This window comes from Grampus griseus (assembly GCF_964374135.1).
Source record: "Grampus griseus genome assembly, chromosome: 5".
Taxonomy (NCBI): Eukaryota; Metazoa; Chordata; class Mammalia; order Artiodactyla; family Delphinidae; genus Grampus; species Grampus griseus.
In genome coordinates this window covers 75,088,951-75,111,817 of record NC_138998.1, presented here as the reverse complement: position 1 = coordinate 75,111,817, position 22,867 = coordinate 75,088,951, and the positions used below count along the sequence as shown (strand labels likewise).

The window sequence follows — 22,867 nt, the reverse complement described above, 5'->3', positions numbered from 1 at the left end:
GCTGGAAGACCCCGGGCAGATACGGGGTCTGGGCAGGCATTGGAGCTTGTCATTCGGAGGAAGGAGGGGAACACGTGGTCTGAGGCCCTGGCTTGTCCTACTGGCCTGGCTTCCTCGGATGGAGCCCAGCCTGGGCCTGAACAATGTCCTCCAACCAGATGAGACCCGTCATTTAAGGGAGTTCTTGCCCTCAAGGGCCAGAGGCACTGCCACCTCTGGGGCCCCTGGGGAGCAGCCTGTGCACTTGGACTCCTTACTTCCCGGGACCACGAGGTGAGGAAGCGGCTGAGGTTCCCGCAGTGTCTGGCAAGGCGGCCACAGCCTCTGCTCTGCCCTCCACTGAAGCAAACTCAAGTCCCTTCAGCCATTTAACGAGCAGGGCAGGGGCTCCTTTAATCCTCCCAGAAACCCTGTAAACTAGGTATTATTTTGTCCCTATCTTATATGTCGAAGAGGCTCGGGGAAGTGGTGAGGGCAGAAAGTGGAGCAGGAATCAAACTCAGGCCTGACTCTGAAGCTCCGTGTTGCTCTGTCTCCAAGTAACCAGGCAGAGGTTGGGGAGGTTGGTGCTGGGCAAAAACAGAACCACACAAACCAATAACATAGGGCACTAGAGAGCGGTGGAGAGAAAAACGGAGATAAATTAGGGGGACTGAGGATCAAAAGAATGAGAAATTAAAGAGGAGAGGGAGAAATGACATCTTCTTTGTGTCCCTACAGCAGGGTCTATACAGCTGCTTTACACCTGCTATATGCAGATACATCCGGGTATAGTAGGAGAGAGACCCTAGATGTTTGAGCTACACATCCAAAACACAAATGAATGCACGGCCTGGTGGGGTAGCCTGGAGAACCTGCCCATCCAGAGGGAGAGCCTCCACCCTGACCCTGCCATGTGCCCTGTAGGACTGGGGCCCAGGGTTGCCAGAACTCCAGGGCATTTTTTCAAGAGAAGCAGGAAATTAATTTTTAAAAATGTGAACCCTCTTAATTTAAAAATGTTAGTAACCAAAACAGTTTAGCATATCATTTTAGAAAAGGAAAAAAAAAGCCATGTTCAGCTCACAGACTGCAGGGGTGCAACCTCAGCTTTACTGCACTTGTTTCCATGAGGATCTCACCGCCAAACTGTGAGCCTTTCCAAGGCTTCAGACCGCAGGAGGAGCAGTGTGGGCTGGGGGGATCGAGAATCGAGGGTTAGGAGACTGTGAGGAAGAAGCATCCAGATTTCTAGAAGGGAACAAGACTAAGCGAGACCAATGCATTGCCAAAAAGATGCAAAAGAGCCATTCTGCCTTTGACCCTGGAGGTGCCTTCCACCTGTTCTCCGCGGCCACAGCATTGCCAGAGCCCTCAGCTCCAGGCGGAGAACATGAAGCTATGGGCGCAGGAGGGCTGAGTGGGGCAGAGAGGGAGGGTTGTTTGGAGGCGGTGGAAAGCAGCTCAGCCTGGTTGCTGAGAAGTGAATCACATTTCCATGTGATGGGTGCAGTTCACACTTTGTAAGGGAACAGGGAGCAACCGGAGCCTGACTTTTCTAAATATACCAGGGAAGCCAACTTGCCTGGCTCTGAATCGAGATTCCTGACAGGAGGCTCGGCGAGCCCTGGGATCCCACATTTGCAGGCTGCATCCCAGGCTGTGCTTCTCCAATGAGGGGAGAGGGGCTGATGCTGGGAGCTGGGACTTCCGGAAGAAGCCCACAAACTTCCATTCTTGGTTTAATACCTGTAGGTACTCTGGGAAACCCTCACGGGCCTGGGTTAAGCTGTACCACCTCGGGGTTTCTGCGGTCAGAGGGGCCACTGGAACCCCACAGCAGGCCTCCTCCTCCTGTCGCCCTCAGCCTTCCCAGGGCTGCCTGGCACAGACCCCCCCGGTTGTGTCCTCCAAGCTTCCGGGTACGGGCAGTGTCCCTGACATCTTTTCCAGGGTCTGGGAGGGTCCATCTCCCCCGATTCTCCAATCTCCTTGTAAGTCTGCACCTGAAATCACAGTGTGGGCAGCTGAGGCTCTGCCTCCCTCGACAGGAAGCTCAAGTCCCTGGAGGAGCATGAAATCCCCTCACCGTACACCCAGAAGTGGCCTGCAGGGCCGTGCTGTGGGCTGGGAATGCGGGGTCCAGCTCTGCCACTGACCACCCGTGTTCCTGTCTCTCCTTGGACTCAGTTTCTGGACAAGTGGAGGCTGCAGGTGACGATGCTCTTCTGAGGCCCCTTCCGGTTCTGACATGTCATGGTTCCCTCGTGTACAACATGGGCTGGAGGTTTGGGAAGGTATGAGGTGGGTGGTGTTCAGTGACAGTTCTCCATGGAGCAGGTGGGGCTGCTCATCTTCTCCTGACTTTGAATATGAAATGAAGCAGGCTCAAGCAGCTGGCAGGCTATGAGAAGCGCCTGGAGCTTTCAGCTTGATCAGCTGTCCTAATGCAGGGGAGAAGAGGCAGAGGTAATCAAACAAATGTAGGCTTTAGCCTGTGCACAGAGATGCCCATGGCATGTGGGCACACATCTGGGCATCCTGGGCACTGTAGGCCGGGCCCAGCCCAGCTCCGGGGAGGAGCTCTGGTCCTGAGCTGCTGCGGATAAGCAACCCCCAGGCTGTGAGAATTCCTCGTAACCAAACTCTAAGCTGTCATCAGCTCGGCTAATGAGAAGCGCCTGAGGAAAAGGCCTAGTCTGGTGGGGAGGTAGGGTTTTAAGCTCAGACCCCCAGGGCTCCGACTGGAGGTGTCAAGCAGAGTGCTGCAGCCTGGAACCCAGGAGGTGGAGCCCTTCCTGGACCTCCACCTCCCATTGCATCCACTGGGCTTCTCAGGGAGCCTGGTTCAGGGGGTTGCCAGGGGACCCAAGGGCACCAAAAGTCTCCAAGGAGCCGGCAGCTGTACGCTTTGAGAGACTATCTGGGTGGGGTACCCCCCGTAAGTCATCCTAAATGAACCCCCTGCCCCCTGCCAATGCCCCTGTGCTCCAGGGAGCAGGGAGACAGCATGGTGGAGGGAAACCACTGTGCGCTTTGGGATCTGTGGAATTTGGATCGAATCCTGCATCCATCCCTGTTCAGAGGCCAAGCCTGAACACATGAGCCAAAGCGGCAGGCCCAGCCCCTTCTTACCACATTGACTTCCTAAGTTTCTTTAAAGGACTTACTGGTATCTGAAACGACCCTATTTAATCATTTGTTTTTGTTTCCTGCCAGTCCCCCAGACCCTGGTAGAAGCCTAGGGACTGAGAATACAGTGGTCCACAAGCCCGGAGGAGTTCCCACCCTTGTGGAGTCTGCAGTCTTGACAGGCAAACAGGTGAGAAAAGATGGCAGTGAGAAATGGGAGGGAAATATAAGCACTGTCACAGTGGCCTCAGAAATTACAATATTGCATGAGACATACTTCACTGTTGCCTGAAACTCTCACTTAACGGGGCTCCTGGTTTTTTCTGGCTCCCTGGCGCTGTGGGAGCATCCAGGAAGTACACCAGGGCCGGTCCTAGGACCTCGGACAGGCACTTCCTGGAGGCCAGGCCACAGCCACTCCTGAAGGACACGAAGGAATTCACCAGGTGGAGAGGGAGAACCTCCCAGCAGAGGGAATGTGCTGGACAAAGACCAGGAGGTGAGAGCCAGGCGCCCCAAGGGCCTGATAGGTCTTCATGAACATGGGGTGCAGAAGGGTGGAGACAAAGCCGACACAGGTCGCAGAAAGTCACTGGGTCAGGTTCAGGGGTCTGGACGTTGCACCAAGAACAGTGGAGTTACTGCAGGCTGAGACAGAGAACGCGTGATAATACTTGCATTTGAAAAGGCTGTTTTGGCTCTGTATGGAGAATGGATTTGGGGGGAGGGCAAGCGTGGAAGCTGACAGCCGGTTGGGAGGCCACTGCTGCCGTCCAGCTGAGATGGTGGTGGCCCAGATAAGAGAAGAGGCAGCGGAGGAGGGACGTTGATAAATTCTATTGATCCTCTGGAGATAGAATCAATAGGATTTAGCGACTGATTAAAAACTAAGTGAGGGCCAGTGAGGGAGCAGAAGAGGGGAGATGACTCCCAGGTTCTTGGCTTGACCAGCTGGTGGATGGGATGCCATCCAGTGAGGTGGGAAAGACTAGCACGGGGGAGGAGGAAGGGATTGTGGCAGGGGGAGGCGGGGAGTTTCATTTTGGATAGGCTGAGCTCTGGGCGCTTACGGGATGCCCAAGTGAAGGGGTCTAGTAGAGCTCTGAGACGGATGCAGGCTTGAGTCAGAGGCCTGCAGTCATCAGCACAGAGAGGAAACGTGAAGCCGTGGCAGCCCTGCTCCTCCTCTCCAGCTCCTGCGTCAGACTCCAGAGGGGCCTGGCTGGGCGGTGACAGGGGGCACCGTGGCCTGAGCCTGATCCCTTCCTGAGCACCCAGTCCCATGGGCAGCTCTCCTGGGTTCTCACCGATGCCCAACATATGGGAAAGTGACTCTTGCTGCCTCATCTTCTGATTTCTCTTAGATGGTTACATAACATGTCTCAACTTTAAAGTGTTCACAACTGATTCAATTTTAAAAAGTAATGTGGGGGCTTCCCTGGTGGCGCAGTGGTTGAGAGTCCGCCTGCCGATGCAGGGGACATGGGTTTGTGCCCCGGTCCGGGAGGATCCCGCATGCCGCAGAGCGGCTGAGCCCGTGAGCCATGGCCGCTGAGCCTGCGTGTCCGGAGCCTGTGCTCCGCAATGGGAGAGGCCACAGCAGTGAGAGGCCCACGTACCGCCAAAAAAAAAAAAAAAAAAAGTAATGTGGGCCAAAGAGAACATGTTCAAGGGCCAAATCTGCTCCGGGGGCTGGTGATCAGGGGCCTCAGATTTGAAGTAAGGAGTTAGGATGGAACCTTCAGGGTCAGGAGCCCTGAAGGCAACGTTCTTCAGAGTAAGCCCCTGGACCAGAATCCCCCGGGAGCTTGGGTGAAAATACAGCCCCAGTCTCTATCTCCAGTGATTCAGATTCAGGAGCTCTGAGGGAGCCAGGAATCTGATTTTGTCAAGTACCCTGGGCGATCCTTGATGCACTCAACCTGTGAGTCAGGGGGTTTTGGCAGAGACTTGAGCAAGTTTGGTCAAGGAGGCAGGAGGCAACCAGAGGAGCGGGCTGTCCAGAGCAAAGATCATTTCGAGAACCATGTTGGCTTCCTGGGAGGCATTCCAAGATCCCTCTTCATTCTCCTCAGCATGTCTTGGCTCCTTCCCAAGGAAGAGGAATGCTAATCTTTGTGCTCAGTTTCGAGATTCTGATGGAGCTCCATCTGCTAGCGAGAGGGAGTGGAGTCAATGGGCATCATTAGGAGGTTGGTGTACAGGGGTGTGGGTCTCTCTTCTGGCTCTTCTAGCCATTAGGTGGTGCGCAGAGCCAAATCTGCTCTTTCTCCCTGGATGCTTTCCTGTCCTTCCCAGCCCAGGCCAGCCTGGAGCCAAGCATGGTGGCACAGGCATTCCATCTGTGAGTACTTCTTCCCTGGAGATGGTGGTGTGTTGGGTCAGCCTTTCTATCACAGTGGTAGGACCTATGAACAACAGGGTGAGAGGTAAGCTGAGCAGGTCTCACGATTGCCTTTAGTCTGAGCTACTTCCTCTTACTGGTTTAGGAAGCATGAGTGTTCTATGAGGAGCTTACCAGAATGCTCCCCTGGGGCTCAAGCCACAGTTAACCATTACACATTTTGTTGGCTGGTTCCCCCTTGTTTCTTTCACATACACCTTCATTAGAGATGCATGGAGAAAAAATGAGAGTTCTGGGCCAGGACTGGGTATTGCTGGGGCCCCCAGTCTACTCCAAAACCATATCATTATTTCTAACATCCAGCAGGTAGTACCCCAATTTCAACCGTACGACAAGGACCACAAAGCATACACTGGATTTCCTAACAAGGAGGTCACTAGTGACCTGGAACAGAGCCGTGTCGGTGGCATGACAGGAAGAGCCAGGCTGGGTGCGACGGGAAGAGTGGGAGGTGAGAAGCAGAGGAGAACAGGAGGAGAGAAGGTGGAGGGCTGGGGTCAAAGCCAAGATGGGGAGGCACTCCATGGGAAGAGACGGCAAAGAGGAAGTACAGAGAGGATGGGATGGCTGGAGTGAGATCCCTAAGTGTGTGTGTGTGTGTGTGTGTGTGTGTGTGTGTGTGTGGTGGAAACATCTAGAACACAAGGAGGGGATTAACTTTGGACAGAAGGTCACCCCTTCCATTCTAACAGGAGGAAAAGAAAAGGGTATGCTCAGTATAGGTAAGTCTATAGACGTGGTGATAGAAAGTTGAAGGAATTGCTACCTGATGGCACATTTCTCTGAAATTGGGGGTGTTATCCTGGGCTGGGAGTGAGTCAGAGGTTTAAGGAGGATGGAGTCTAAAGGGAATCATGGGCAGTGCCAGCCAGGCAGCCCCAAGGGTGAGGCACAGCGAAGGGTAGCAGCTGGATGATCCCAGCTCAGGGTTTTGCCAAGAGGGTGCAGTGGGAGGGCAGAGGGGCACGGGGGTTCTGATAACAGTGAGAAGAATGGTGGAGTCTGGCAGGAGAGTCTGATGGGAAGCCTGAGGGGTCATGGGCAAGAGAGACTGGGGAACAGGGAGAGATGGGGAACAGTGAGAGAGCTGGAAGCTTCAGAAAGCCATGGATGGGTGTGAGCAGCAGAGGGCAGGGCATAGCCCCGGAGCTGCCCTGGCGGGGGGTGGGGGGCGGGCAGAGAACTGGTCCCAGCTGTCTCACTATGTGGCCCTGGAGAAGTCACGTGCCCTCTCAGAGCCTCAGTTTCCTCTGCACAGAGAGTGATGGCTTCTCTGGCTCCCAAGCATCTAGGTGGTGAGCTGACATGGGGAGGATGCCACCCAGAGCGAAAGGAACTCTAAGGCCTTGTCAGATAACAGGGCACACCAGGACAAAGCAGCCGTCACCTGGTGACGTTCAGGAATGAGGGTAAAGTCAGGGAGATGATTTCCTGACACCAGGAGCCTCAAAGAGGACATGAGCCTGAGTAACGGGCTGACAGCGGGCACTTAAACTGGGGTGTAGGCACAGGGGGAGTGGCAGTTGGCTGATCCAATTTGGGGCTGTTGGTCCCAGCTGGGTCTTCTCAGACAGATAAGTTCACATCCACTGGTAGGCTCCCTTTAGACGCACCAGAAAGTAGCAAATGGTAGACTCCATCCAGGGTTGCTGACACCTGGGTTCTCAATCTCATGTGTAATTCATTACCTATTTGAGATGGTGGTTTATTAAAAACAAAAAACAAGGAAAATCATCCCAGATCCCAGGCTAAGCCCTCGTGCATCTCTTTTTCTGTTGCCCCCAGGACATGTTAACATCCTCTGATGGGGAAAGCTGCTAACAGATTAGTATTTTTCATGGTGTTCAAGGAGCTCTAGCCCTGAAGATGTTTCAAGGATAAAGACTGAAAATAGCTTTCGAAAAGCCTGCAGTAGCACCCCATCTCTTGGAGAGTCACAAACTGCATTCAGGTGCAAAAAGATCTGAAAAGCACAGCAGGAGAGAAAACTTTGTTTCAACTTAAACTACAGAACCGTTCCCCCCAGCATATCCATACTCCCATGCCCTCATAACTAATATTCTGTGGCTTTCACTTTGACATACATTGGCTAAATAAACCACCTGCTGTAAGACTATCCCTGTCTGCCCTGGCACAGTCAACTAGTGTGGTTGTAGAGGCATTACGTGTGCCCTTGGTTATCTATTTGGTATGTCCCAAATCGGTGTCATTTAAACAGCTCTTGAGGAAGACTTTAAGGCTGTTAAAGAGACAATAATCCATGGCATGAATAGAAGTATTTTAAATCTATGAGAAAACTCACAGTCCAAGAGTCAAGTTAACTCACACCCACAGAGTGTACTGGACATGCTGCAGACAAGCATTCTCGGGGCCAGACACGGCCTTATAAGGTGGCCTGACATTTTTTCATGGCCCCGGCCACCCTCCAAAAATATCCAGAGACAGAAGAGTGGGAACTGACCTTCCTGAACGTTTCAAAGATTAACAAGCAGGCTCTCCATTAAACAGGAGCACTAACACCTGCTTTACGACCAGCTCCAAAATCTCTCATTTCAAAGCCAGGCAGCCTGCAGGGTCCCAGCCGGGGAGGTCTCCCAAGGCGGAAGACAATAGCTGGAGCCTCAAAGCACGCATCCGAGCTGGGTTTTTTTGCTCTAAAAAGTGTTATTTCCTGTACCCCTCCAGAATATGCTTTAAGATCGGGCTGCCTTTAATTTATATGGACAAGAGAAATCTGTGACTAATTTGCTATAGTGCGCCTTTCTGCCCCTTCCGCGCCCTTGGACCGAAGCTGTGTTCCAAACGCCTTTGACTCCCAAGGCCCCGGATCGCTTGTGAGGTGCTGCCCTCCAGCGGGACAGCCCAGCTACGACAACACGGAGGCGGAAATCGCCTTTGGGTTTTAACCAAGTCCAGCATCTGGAAATGCATCTGGATTGCATCCACGAAAGTCAAAGATAGATGTGGAAGCACTGCCGTTGTAATAAGTCCATGTTCTGGAATTAGTGAACAGAAAACACAATTTCCAAACATAAGCAGATTTATGAAATGGGTACTAGGTGCTTAAGTACACCGCCTCTCACATTTTATTTTTGCTCATCAAGTGACTTTTAAGGTGAATTGCCTTTTTATGGGAAAAAAAGATTATTTTTGGTAATGAGACCTACCCCTATAACAATAAGGGGTATCGGGGTATCTCGCTAAATTTGAAAAAAAAAAAAAGATTAGTTTCTCACATGTTTAAAGTAAAAGTGTTGGTCAAAAATAACCCCAGACAGCTCTCTCTTCTAACTCTGGTTCCCAGTTGCCGGCAGGGGAATGTTTAATAGGTGTGGCTATTTTTGCTAATAGTTGTTTAGAACAGTTTCTTCACCACTAAACTGTATAACAACGAACCAGTCTATTTGTAGTGCTGGGATTAAAAAAAAAAATGAGGAATTGCAAAGCTAGTCTTCATTCTTGTTAAAGGGAACAGAACAACACAGCAGTATTTTCGGAACGCTGTGTGTAACAGTAGGTCTCTTAATTATACCAATGGTAATTCCTCAGGCTGGGGCTTATGCTAACACAGTACACATAATTGCCATAAAATATGACAATGACAAATTACAAAGCCCTGGCTAGTTTCCCATCACCACCCTAAGACTGAAAGGTTGTGTTTTCTGTGTAGCCTCTACTATTAAGTTTACCTCCGTTCTTCAATTTCAGTTGAAATAATTTTCTTTCTTTTCATAAATGAAAGTCTGTCTCCGAAGCAGATTAAACTCTATGTGAGGAGAGAGGTGGTCCTAACCACTGTGCTGGTAATGCCTGTGACCAGACAGTGTTCAGAAAGAAAATGTTCCTCTTTGGAACAAAGACCACGGTCCTGGACAACGGTGACAACTCTGAGAAAAACTTGGCAGACTCAGGAGGGGGCATGTCCCTGCTGGAGGCACCCTGAGATCACCCAGAGAAATAACTAGAAAGCGACCGGCACAGGGACGCATCAGCACTTTCATTATGAGGTGAGGAAATCTAGGGTCTAGTACTAGCAGGTCAGAAGTGGCTGAGCCGAGTACCCTTCTCAGTGTCTTTCTGCCCACTTGTTACTGTGGACGTCAGTGTGTAAAGTAGTGCCCAGGATTGCTCTGTATTTGGAGTTGTTTTCAGGAGGAGGTACTCAACCACTTGACCAAGTACTGGTTTTATTATAAGATGAACATTGCTGGGCAACAGTATTTCCCCTCTCCACTTACATTAGAAAAGTTAGATTAAAACACACACACACACATTGTAAGAAAAGGGCCCTCAATCTTTTACTGATTAATTTTTTATTTTTCTTGGTCACCTATATGAGGAATCTGTCTTGTCCTTCTGCAGCCAGGTTGGAGACTGGCTTGGTAAGCTTGAAGACTGACTGGTAGGAAGAATGACTTTTTGGAAACCTCTTAATATAATCTGTTTATTTTTCCTGTAAGTGTAGAACCATTAGTGAATAGCAGAAATAGATTTTAAAACTGTAAAGAAAGAGCTGGAATCCGTTAACAGAACTGTAACTCTTCCGTAATCCTACAACACCATTCTCAGGCCAATGCAGTGTGAAAAATCACTAGACTCACTGGTCAGTATTTCAAATCCAGGCAGCGCACACACCAGTTTATTTTGAAATGCAACACAGATCAGTATTTTATGAATACAACTTATTACTACATTATCAGGTAAAAACAGCTTCCAAATGCATGCATAGAAAGTTAAGCATAGTCTTTGAACTCCTTATTTCTAAATATACAAAAAATACATTTAAATTATATAATTTTAGTGAATCAAAGACTTATAAAATTACAGTTTTGGTTTTCCCAACATAGAAAAAATATAAAAATGACTATATATATGGTTGTATAATTTTTTACCCAAATTTCAAAGGAGCATTATGTACTGATATTGTCTTATAACGTTTTATCTGAAACTCAGAATTGAAAATAATTTGCAGGTTGTACCACATCAATGCCAACCTTTTATTATAAACGAATAACCAGAAACATGAGTGGAAGTGAGGGCACAATCTCTTCACATGCCTTAACGCTACATTGTCTAAACCCTTCCTGTCAGAAGTTTGCTCCAGAGGAACGTTTTCATCAGGAAGGATGTGCTTTATTCCATGACTAACTCTCCACGGTGCCTTTGATGATAGTCAGTACGTGTTAACCCAACCTTAGCAAATAGAACACAGCAAGATGCGGATTAGCAGCTCGTGTCTACAAAGCACTACTGCGTACCTCAAAGCATTTTCTGCCAGAAGGTGGTACCCGAAGTGGGGGATCTGAAACACCCAATCAGGTGGGGGGCTGGGCAGTTGATGCCTTTGACTGTGCCCTGAAATGAAAACGGTAAGTCTGACAAAATACCCACCAAAACACCACCTTCCTCATTCACACTTTATAAGAAGATGTGACATCTGGTGGGGTTAGATGTTCTCAATTCATAAGAGAACACCACCACTTCCAAAGAGAAATGAATTCATGTTAGAGATAAAGAAACCAGTTACTGAGAGAGGTGACTGAAGGACACGGTGGCATGGCTTACTTATCTTCAACGAGCATTTCAAATGTTGATGGACAAAAATGCACACTGGGGTTGAGACCCTTTTTGAGAAGGGAGTTGTTCGCTGCGTTCTTGTTGCTAAAGTTCAATTTGATGCATAACCACTATTTGTGACAGGCTGTTTTTCACAGTGACAAATTATAATAGAGAGGCCCGAATAAAAGCCCCAAGCCAGCAATCCTGGAAAACCTACATTTCTCATCCCATCTTCTACAACTATTCCAAAAACAAATGAAAAAAATCTTACTCAAATTAATAATAAGGCTAATATAACCCAAATTGATTCTATTTTATAGTAGAAATACATTTTTGGAAAAATAAAAAGAAAAAGCATGAAAAATAATCTTTCCCACATATTTTATTTATCAAATACAAGAATAGATTCTAATCTCAACACGCCCAAGTTAAGAGTGCTAACTTTAAGAAGCAGAATTTTAATGTTTAATTCAAAAATAATTTATTACACATCTACCTGCATTAAATTATAGGCTGCATATTTTCTTCTCATTTTCATCTTAATTTTCAAGCTTCTATGAAAATAAGCATTTAAAAATTAGTTTTCCATTACGACACTTCTAATATTAGCAATTATATTTTAATTGATAATCAGTCAGTTAGCTAGACTTTTACAGATCAACCAATTAAAAAAAACGGGGGTGAAGTTTGCACAAAGAACACTCTGTGTTTAAAATCTAATGCACATCTAAACTTGGGCTTTACATTTTTATCCAACCCTTTCCTGAAGAGCCTTAAATGCACAGTTTAGCAATTAAAGTATGGCGACATCATGTTAATTAGACAATGTCCATATGTCCAAAGTATTTCTTGGCTGATCCAAAATGTGGGGACAATACTACTTTTAGCTCATGACTGCCCAACTGGAACATTTCACTGCCTCTGGACTTACAACTTGGTGGGAATTACACAGGGCCATAATTAGGAAAAGTATCCAAACAGAAGAGATGAATGAAAATGTGAAGGTACAATAATAAGGGCATATGAACCCATTCCTGACTGTTCTTCCAGACTCCATTTTTAGAGTAACGCCTTCCGTGTGCTTTTGTTAATGGATTCTTTACTCCTGTGCGACTAGACTGGCGTCAGGTCCCTAAGTAAGAATTGCTCTTGGCAAACACCCTGCTCAAGGGTGTTCTGAGAATGGTACTGTGAAAGGTACTTGTCGCTGACTAGTGACTGAGCTTTCCCTTTCTGAGAACTGTCATTTTGTTAAAATATGATTGAGGCTGAGCCCCAGATAAAGTAGCTTCTCTACAATATACACATACTTATTAAATTCAGGCACACTTCGTAGTGGCAGGCAGTAATGACTCGACTGAAAACAAACAAAAGGGTTCTAGCTGTTTTCTGATTATAGGCACTACTCCAAAGTTTCACAGACATATATACATTGTATAAGTCATTCACTAGATAGGGGGGAAGGTCCCAGCCATAACTTCAGAGCATTCCAGAGGACAAATGGCTTCCAGCATGCAGTCAAGCACTTTGAGAGGGAATGCTAAACACACTGCAGACTGAAACATAGCTGCTGCAAGCTGGGCACTGAGCGGGCACAACTTCATTACTCAGACTGTAACGCTCAAGTATTTAGTATTACAGATCTTTATTTATCAGACACATGAAGGAAACAGGAGGATAAAAAACGCCAAACCCCTTTCCAGCGCCGTCATAAGTACTGGGAACTTCTGGTGGAAAGAACATGCTGAGATGGACCAGCAAGGATGTTTTATGTAACAGCTTTTGTTTTGTTTTTTATAAAATCCCAGGCCCACGTGACACTGGATTTTGGTTTTTGTTTTGTTTTGGTTTTTTTTAGTATTTTAAAAAAAGTTCTTACTTATTTTCTATGAAACGTACTGGGAACAGAAAAAGTCTGCAGCATCTTTTGTCATTGGAAAGTTTGTTTCTGGGGGTGTGCAGGAAGCAGGAATTATTCAAATTTCTTGTGTTCTTCAGTATGAGAAAGGACCTTTCTTCTCTGGTGTATCATGTGGAAGTATAACTGGGGAAAAACTGGAAAGAAAAGAAAGAATTCATTAAGGAGATGATTTAAAATCACATGTTCTATGTAAAGCACATGGACTTGAGGTCCTCTCTGACTCTCTGACCACTTTCTCTTTCAGCAACTAAGGAAGGTAACAAAGTGGGCTTGGAGAGAGAGGAAAAACACAGAGGGACTGACTTTCCCGCTTTAGCCGAGGGGGAAGGGTAGTGTGGACTGGAATGACAGACACTACTGACATTACCATTACCAATCAAGATGCCACAGAGCCGCCAAATGATACTCTTTACACTCTCTCATATTATCTTCACATTTATTCTCTGATTCCCCAACAACTAGGGGAAGAATCTAGTGATGGAGTTATTATTCCTGTTCACAGAGGAGGAACTCAAGCCCCAGAGAGGATGGGCGCGTGCCTGGGGTCTCACAGCACATCACTGACAGAGTCAGGACCAGGCTCGGGGCTCCTGACTCTTAGTCTCGGCCTCTCTGTTACTGCACTGTCATCAGGGAGGATCTCCTGAAAGTACTTCCAGAGAAAGGCTGTTCTTTGAGTGGGAAGACTGAAGAGGGGGAGGAACGCTGTGACATTTGATCTGAACACCACCAAGCGAGGTCTGGATGAGGAAAAAGTCCATATGAAAAGCAAGCCCTCAGGCACCGGAGATTCTGTTCTTGGTCATTTAATAGATTACTTTAAAAAGGACCGGTTCTCAAATGAATAGGGTGGTCCTGCCTCCCTAGGGAGTCTTTAGAAATGCGGGTGGGGGGAGAGTATTGAAGGGGGTAGATTACTGGCATTCAGCACAAGGGGCCAGGAATGCCAAAATCCACAAAGTATGACAGTCCCCCATGACTAAGAACTGTGTCATCCCAAATGCTTATAGTGTCCCTGCTGGGAAATGCCAGTTTAAACTACCTGACCTTCACAAGGTTACTGTAAACTGGGGGTTCAAAAACCATGTGAAAAACTCCAGTGAGATGGTCTTGGATGTACACTATCCCTCCTTCCCTTCCCAACCGCTCCAATCTGTATTTTTTAGACAGTAACCTGTGTTTTGGGGGAGGTAATTTCTACTACTGCCAACTCTCCTCTCACAGTTTCTTCCTTTTTAAATGAATTCCAAGTTGGCCAAATGTCAAATGATCCTCCCAAAGTACTCCAAGACATCAGTGGGTGTGTGCACACAGATCTGACAAACTGCAGAGGAGGCCCCAGTGCCGAACTGGGCTGCCATCCACTCCACTCACTATTTGCAGGCAGGAAGTTATTCACAGAAAAGACCCAGCTTGTGCATAAAATTCAACAGTGAGAGAACTATTTTGGTATGAAAGCCAGAAAATTTGACAAGCTCTATAATCTAAAAACTGGAAGTAAAGATATAATTAAACCATAAGGAATGCTAATTGTAATCATTTGAAAATGTGTGGCCAGTCACATTTCTACAGACCTACTTTAGTAAAGGGAAACTTTGAGGCAAAGTACACCAAGGACTTTTCCACTGGCTGCATTTGTTATTACGCCACTCATAAGGTGGCTGTAGCCCCACAGGCTCTGAGGGAGGACAGCGATCCAGAAGCCATTCATTAGGCCCTTAGTGGCAGCAAGACGGCCAAGTACACCTTCTTCATCCCCCAGGCAAGGGCCTGCTGGCTACAGAGGGTCAGGTCAGAACTGGAGAGCCGATATGGCCCTTTCATTTTTTTACATCTTCCAGAGGTTTCTCAGTGCTCAAGAGAAAGGAATGTGTGGGGGAGGCCAGGAGAATGGGGGTACTTGGGTTGGAAATTCTCTACTGCTCTGAGAGTGACTCCCTGGTGACCAGAACTTGGGTGACACTGTCTCCATCTCAATTACCCACAAGTTCACACTGAATCCAACTACAGTGGCTGAAACAATTCCAGATGCATGGCTACTGCTTTTAACTACACTGAAAATCTCCACCTGCCAACGGGCCATTTAGGAGTCTACCCTCTGCTCTTACAGCTCAGGACATGGAGGGTGGAGATGGCGGCTGTGCACGTTATGTGTGTCTGGCTTGGTGTGTCGGAGTCGGGGTAGGGAGCTGTGCGTGTCACTGGACCCACCTTCCTGTAAGGAAATGGGCTCTCTTAAGACTTGAAGGCTGAGAGCAACTGGAAATGCTCTGCTTGGGGCAAGTTTCTTCTGCTCCTCTAAAAATCAGAGGTGCGGTTATGGTTACTGACAACGTGGAGAGTGCCCTGCTTCTTGGTGCCCTCACCCTACTCATTGTTTCTCATTTCTCTCAGCTTTTTTTTTAAGGCTATAGCTAACTTTCTACAGCCTTTTTAAGGCTATAGCTAACACCCCTATAGCTAACTTTCACCAATTTGCACAAGGATGGGGGGAGGTGATGTAAACAGGACTTAGATGTCTACTGAGTCCTGTGGATACTGTACATACTCATACTGCATCTGCAGCAGAGGAGGAAAAGAGCATCTTGCAAGGGACTCCAAAGCACCTCGATATGAGAAAACTCCCATGGCTGCGGCTCATGGGCCACACACAATACGGGCTATGTGTGCACCAATGCAACAGCAGGTCAGGACCATAATGAAGAGGCGCTGCTTTATGTAAGATATGTATATCATTAACTCCCCATTAAAGAGGGTTAAAAGAAACGTAAGTTGTAGAAAGGAAACCAAATTTGGTAAAGAAAGCTGCATTATCAACAGCAACCTCTCCTAACTCTGCATTTTCTTCTCATAAATACCAAGTTTTGGAAAGTTGGAAATGTGCAGCTGGCTGGAATGAACTGTACAAACTGGTCTCAGTATTAACAACCTAAACAACTGAAAACATTCAGGGCCATTGGCTCAGGCCAGAAGCATAGTGAGTGCCAGCAGACACAAATATGGCCTGCATGACCATCCTGACCGGGGTGGGGAGTTAGGGATTTGGAGGGAACCTTTTAATCCCTGTCCTTGTTCTACAAGAGTTAAGCTGCCTTAGAAATGAAAGAATACAGCTTTTAACCAAGCCAAGTTCTCTTATCAAAAAGAGGCTGAGAATAGAAGAAGGGGGAAGGATTGAGGTAAAAGCAGACGTCTGTTGAGAGGAGAGCGCTGCCCTACTCCCTGTAAGACAGCTGGCTCTAAGGTCTGTGTTTTCTCTCTTTTCAGGCCAAGAAGGACAATCCCAGAGAACTGGGCTTGTTTTCCTTCAGGCATCTTATCATCCTATCCTCCTGTGCTTGACCAGGCCCCTTCGCTACGCTGAGAGGTCAGCAGGCAGAAGCAAAAGGCTGGGCAGCACTGCTTGCCCACCAGAGCACAAAGAAGACTCCGAGGTGCAGACAGACACGGGCTGCCCTGGAGAACTGCTCCTGGAACAGAGTCCCTCCTCCTCTTCCACAGACAGAAAACCTTGCAGCAACTCTGAGGTAGGGGCCCCAGATTTCTGACAATGACGCAGCACCTTGTTATTGGTTTGATTTCATGATATTCTCCTTGCCCCTCTCCCAGTTACCCAATACAGCATCTATCGCCATTCAAAGACTTATGTTGAATTTAAATAAATCCTGTGGTGCTCGCTGGGATATGTGTTAGCCTGGGTGTGGCAAAACTGCAATTAGGAACTGTTGCTCTAGAGACTGGAAACGAAACTCTAGGGGAACAAAATTAGAAAGGTGAAAAGCTCTAAGTTAATTTTTACTACTTAAATTTTTACACTCTTCCATATTTATCTTTTGTTTGAAAATCAGCTACCTTTTACATTGGAAGAGAGATGGCCTTTAGCCACCATGGTTCTAGCACCAGAGAGGAGGACTTGATCATTAATAAGAGTAGAAAATGAGTCATGTAGCAGAACTGCATCCAAGAACTTCTCCAAGATAAACGTTCACATGAAATCGGGGTGGGCTTTTTTTCTCACAACGCATGAAATGCAATTTTCCACAGGGGGACACAAACATGTCACCTATGATTGTTAGGAGGATTCATTCTGTGGGCTGAAGAAAAATCCAACCCTCCAGTCTGAATTCAACCTGAGGTTTAGGGGAGAACATAGCATCTCTCTCACAGACTAAAATAAGATTCAGAGTCACAATGCCTATGGAAGTAGCTAAATGAGAAGAAACATTAATTTTACGTGTCCTTGGGTAAAACAAGATCCTTTTGGATATGTGGAAATCAATCATAGGATTGCAACTGAACATCACAATTTGAGAAAAGGAGTAAACAACTCTTCCTCAGCAAACGTGACTCATTTCAGAGAAGCCTCAAACATGGCTTTTTCTCTCTGTTCATGTGCTGATAGACATGTTTGATTATCCATATATTTAAACCTTCAGAATTATTAAAATAATTGGAAACCATCCTGAAGATAACACTATGTCCTATTCAGACGGCTCTGTTTATTTCCAAACAAGAAAGTAAGAAATATAGAAAAAATAAATTAATCTATTTTTATTTTATTTGTTTCTAGTTAACTATCAATTCCTTAAAAGTGAAGTAACTGTCTATTTTGATACAGTAAAAATGTAAAAATCTCTTTACAGTGTTTTTCAAATACCACGACAAGCAGTTCTCAAGAGACAGAAAAACTCAAGGTAAGGTCTTTAATGGCTTTCCACTCAGTACTCTCCTCCAATAGACAGTTAACCTATCCTGGAACTCACTGTTTAAAACACACACTGAGAAGGACTGCATTTTGGCAGCTGTATTGAGAAGGGTTCATCTTTATTCAATTACTACCAGAGAAAATTCCCTCTGACAGTCGGCATTCAACAAAAACCAAAGCGTTCCCAATAAATTAGATTTACGGTGTAAAAACAACCAAAGGCATTTCACTCTAGTTATTCTTGAGCCAATTTCTGAAACATAAATAAATATATGCATAAACATCTACTTACTTGGAATGTAGGAGATCATTATCAGAATTAGGAACGCGTAATAGTCAAAAGAGAAATTGTATTTGTTAGGTAAACTGATGGAGTATAGGCCAGACTGTCTGACAAAGGGCAAAGCGGCATATATTGTGAGCAATTCTCCTGACACTCCCATTGGGTACAGCACAATGAAAAGCGTGTACCTAAAACAAAACAAAACATTCATTACTGAGGTTCGAAGCCAGCTTTAGTAGAAAGATGCACCCCCACCAATACTGATTACTTGGTAGAAAGCTATTGTTTATACATCTCCCTGTTTACCCACTGCTTAAATTCAGGTTTTACAAGCCAGTTTTTGAAAAGGGCCAAAGCAAGTATGCTTCTGAATGTTCTAAAAAAATGTGTTTGGTCAGCCTCAAAATTTGGCCTAAATAAACAACTCTTCAAAACAACTCCCTCAAATAATTGAGATGATGCCAAATATTGGTGAAGTAGGGGCACTGAGTCATGGTTTATACTGAAAGGTCCTGCCTCGTGGGGTGGGGGTGAGTTTGGGGGGGAAGGTGTCGGAGCATGGTGTCTAGGAATCCCTACAATCTACACCAAAGTCTGGTCTGTGGACTGAAAAAAACAGCACATCCAACGTGTGTATACTGCTACAACTTTTCAAATGTCTGTACGTGCTACTGTGAAAAATAAAATATATCCTAATTTTAAAAGACATTAAAAATTTTTATGATAAGCCTTTAGTCATTACATAATTTTCCAGTCAAAAAAACTACAATTACTATCACATGGGTGACTCCACACAATTTTTTTCACTTTAAAAAAAGGAGTTCCTCAGGTTTCAAAAACAATTCAGAGAGGTTCATCCTATGGAACTAACGGGAAGCCATTCTGAGGTGTAAGTATTGCTAAAGACATCATCAGCTCAGATTCTAAAAAGCCTTTGGCTGTTTGTGGCTGACAATAAATACTGGGCTCTCAATGTCCAGGTACAGGAATCGTGCTGAGAAATCTGTGACAAAAGAAAGACATGTTCTCCATTGCTACCTTCAGCCACGCTGAGGAGGATGGTGGAAAAGGAAGACTCTTCCATGGGCCACAGAAGACAATGGACAAAAGAATCTTTCTCTAATTGTAAAATCAGGGTTTGGTCAATAAACTTTCCCTATAACCAGGATAGACAGCTTTCACAAGTCTGCCCAGCTTGGTTAGAAACTGCTATATTTTTCCCATTTTCCTAATACAATTGTTTATTGAAAAAAAAGAAAAGAAAAAGGAGAAGTTCACATGCTTGAAATGTTGGAGACATTTGGTTTATGTCTCTGTTTAATCACTAGACTCATAAATTGTCTAGGAACCATCGTTGCGGAGCACAGGCTCCGGACGCGCAGGCTCAGCGGCCATGGCTCACGGGTGCAGCCGCTCCGCGGCATGTGGGATCCTTCCGGACCAGGGCACGAACCCGTGTCCCCTGCATCGGCAGGCGGACTCTCAGCCACTGCGCCACCAGGGAAGCCCCCCAAGGACAATTTTGATCCTTTGGCTTTGTCACTCCTTCCTGTAGTCATTTCTAACTCAGAAAACTGCTCACAACTGTGTCACACATTAGTTCAGATAATTAGATGAACTATCAGCCTTTTACACAATTCATAACAAATATTACTGCTAAAAATAATCAAAGCAAACTAAACTGATAATATGCTAAAACTGCCATGTAACATTTGTTATTAATTAAAAAGTAATTTAAGAGTTATCTTGTTGGCAAAATTGAGACAAGAATTGGACTTGGTCCAAAATCCATCAAAATGGCAGAAGCTCATCAGTAAAATTTTCTATGGACAAAAAATGCATGGTATATCAAATCTCTTTTGAATAATTTAACTGAAAAGAATTGATCCCAAGGAAATAAGTAGAGATAAAAAATTTTAAAGTGTTTCTATTAAAGTTATGTACAGTCACTTATTCTGATGAAGTCCACAGACCAGATTTCTACCTAACCCGTCTCACACAATTTCATATTTATTTACTTATTTATTTATTGGCCACGCCGTGCAGGTTGCAGGATCCTAGTTCCCCGACCAGGGATCAAACCCAGGCCCACAGCAGTGAAAGTACCAAGTCCTAACCACTGAACCACCAGGGAATTCTCACAATTTTATTTTTAGAAATAAAAAATAGTATTTAGGCAATAAAGGAAAAATACAGTGATAAATCACTTCAAAAGTTAGTCTTCATTCCCTGTACTTCTTTACCTGGCCCATTTGATGAGGTACGGCAGATGGTTTAATAGACTGAATGTATAAAAGGAGTAACGGATAATTTCTGTGATTGTCCAGGCAATAACAAACAGGAGGACACTGTCTTCACTCTGTACCTGTAGGAAAAGGAAGACAAAAGCAAAAGCAAACACATAAAACATCTTAACAAAGAAGCACTCACCATGTGGGGAGCCGAGTCCCTCACCCCCCTTACAGAGCTGGTGGGTTGAAGAAGTCGACACAGCCCCTGGTCTTTATTCTCAATGGCCATAGCACAGCACAGAAAGAGCTTACCACATAAAGGAACACATGCATGCCTATGACAACAATTGTGTAGAGCCAAGTGAGAAGGAATGCGGCTTACTGATGAGTAAGAGAGACAGGGAGGGGAAATTATATGAGCTGTAGCCCACAGGGAGAAACACACACGATGAGTGAGTTTCTGCATGTTCGTTTGCTGACCTGATGTGGAGAATGTGAACTGGCGTTAGTAGGAGCCAAGAATGGTTAGGTAAGATGGCAGAAGGGTGAATTGGTGGAAACCTTGGGTTCCATTAACAAGAATTTTAATTTGATTTGCATGACAACTTGGAATCCAAGGAAGTTTCAAAGAATGGCAATATAATGATTAAAACACAACTGAAGCTAATTCCCTGGGCAGGATGAATTCACGTGAGGGAGGCTGGAGACCAGCTACGAGGCAGGGCCCATTTATTCTCTCCCACTGGTGACTTCTGCCTCCATGAGGCCTGGTTTAACTCAAGGATTACAGAAGCTTCCATGCTGATCACAGGAGGTGGCTAAAGCCAGAAGAGCTTTGGAATACTTAGCCTCCTCTGAAGTTGTTTTCATGCTGAAAAAAATATATACTTTTTTTTTAACTTTAAAAAAAATTAATTAATTAATCAATTAATTTATTTTGGCACGCTGGGTCTTCACTGTGGTGTGTGGGCTTCTCTAGTTGTGGTGCACGGGCTGTAGAGTGCATGGGCTCAGTAGTTGCGGCATGTGGGCTCTCTAGTTGCGGCATGTGGCATCTTAGTTCCCCGATCAGGGATTGAGCCCGGGCCCCCTGCATTGGGAGTGTGGAGTCTTAACCACTGGACCACCAGGGAAGTCCCCAAAACAATATACTTTAAACAGAGCTCCTTATGTATGTTTTTTAGGGGATGTTCTCACTAGATGCCTTAGACTGCAAATCTTGCATGAAAATTTATTACCGTGGTATTAACTTTCAGCACCCCCTCTTCCCACCCCAGCTAGGTTATGATGATCCTTGGCACTTGGAAACCGATAATAAGAAACAACCTTGCACACCAATTCACTTATATTTTCTTACATCCGAAAAGAGCAGTTAGAGAGTTGAATGTGAATAAGAAACTCCACTGAGGAAATCAAACAAATTTCAATTACAAGATGGATCGTCTCTGTCTTACTCCTAACATCTAATACAACAAAGGTATGGCATTCTAACCTTAACTTTTGCTTCTCTGCATTTGCAATGTTAATTTAGCACTTACATTCTTCCTCAGAAAGTGTACATGGAGTGATCCACCTACACAATGAAATAAGTAGTCATTTACATACCTATTAACTAAATTGCTCTCACAAAGAATTTCATAAATCCATAGTTACTACCCTCTAAAAATAATAAGAATTTTATACTGTCAAGAGCAAGGGTACTTTTTGTTTTCCTGGCACTCTTATATTAGCCAAAGTAAAGCAAAAGCTAAACCCCTCTAAAGCTTTCATGTTTCATTTTTCAGTCTGTCCCCAAATCCTTGCTTAAAACCCATCTATACTAAAATATAATTTCAGAGCACACTTTGCTTTTTGATAGACTTTGTAATCCTCCTCATCTTAAAGAGATATGTTTTTACAGCTATGGACTGAAGCCTTCCTTAAAGACCTTTGGGTTAAACAAGAAGTTCTTCTAATATTTTGCATTGTAATCGTCTTGAAAGCAGGGAGCTTGTTTTATTCATTTTTGATTCCCAAAAGCACTTTGTGATTTTCTCAAGTAGGAGCTCAACAGATATTGGTAAAGCAAAACAATTCAATCATAATCAGTGGCCTGCTTTTTGATACCTGATATTAGTTTCTACGGAGTCTTAGAGGTCTTCAAATAAGGGAAAAGCAAACAAAGAAGCCTCCCCCCCCGCCCCCCCCCCCCCCCCCCGCCTCCCACTCTGATCCAGCCTGCAGGTTATTTGATTCACTGTCCCACCGCCCCATTAGACTATAAACAAAAGAACTGTAACAAACTCAGACTCAGGATGAATGTGAAAACAGTCTGTTCCCAGAATCCAGCTGTGAAGACCATGTCACAATTTTAAAAAGACTAAGGATGGGGAAAATGATCATTCTGTACAAATGATATCTTCAGATCAATAGGAAGTACATGTTATTAGGGAGGGGCTCACATAAAGTCAGAGATCAAGCTTATCTAATTTGCAGATAACTATCCAATAACACAAAATAGGGGTAGAATGGAATGAGTTAAAACCAGGAAGATCAATGAGCAGGTTTGGGCTAGGTTGACCAAAAATGTCTTGAAGCCATGTTTCAAAGCTGCATGTTCACAATCATGGCACACACGGGGGAATGGACCGGGGGCAGCCTGGCTGGCCAGGAA

The 22,867-nt window shown here is 45.5% G+C and overlaps 1 protein-coding gene across 2 annotated transcripts in view; it reads right to left on the bottom strand.

Annotated features, from left to right (window-relative positions):
- Positions 1 to 10,140: 10,140 nt before the first annotated feature.
- Positions 10,141 to 22,867, bottom strand: part of HACD2 (3-hydroxyacyl-CoA dehydratase 2) — a 92,237-nt gene continuing 79,510 nt past the window's right edge. Inside the window, exons 5-8 of one of the 2 annotated variants that reach the window (XR_014296747.1) lie at positions 20,227 to 20,348; positions 17,993 to 18,171; positions 12,974 to 13,129; positions 10,141 to 10,870 (exon numbers count right to left, since the gene is read on the bottom strand). Coding sequence is in view for 1 of the 2 variants with exons in the window: in XM_082654367.1 (XP_082510493.1) it covers positions 13,047 to 13,129; positions 17,993 to 18,171; positions 20,227 to 20,348 (384 nt within the window). In the remaining variant the exon portion in view is untranslated. Of the gene's footprint in view, positions 13,130 to 17,992; positions 18,172 to 20,226; positions 20,349 to 22,867 lie in introns of both variants that reach the window. The other variant, XM_082654367.1, reaches the window with a different exon arrangement.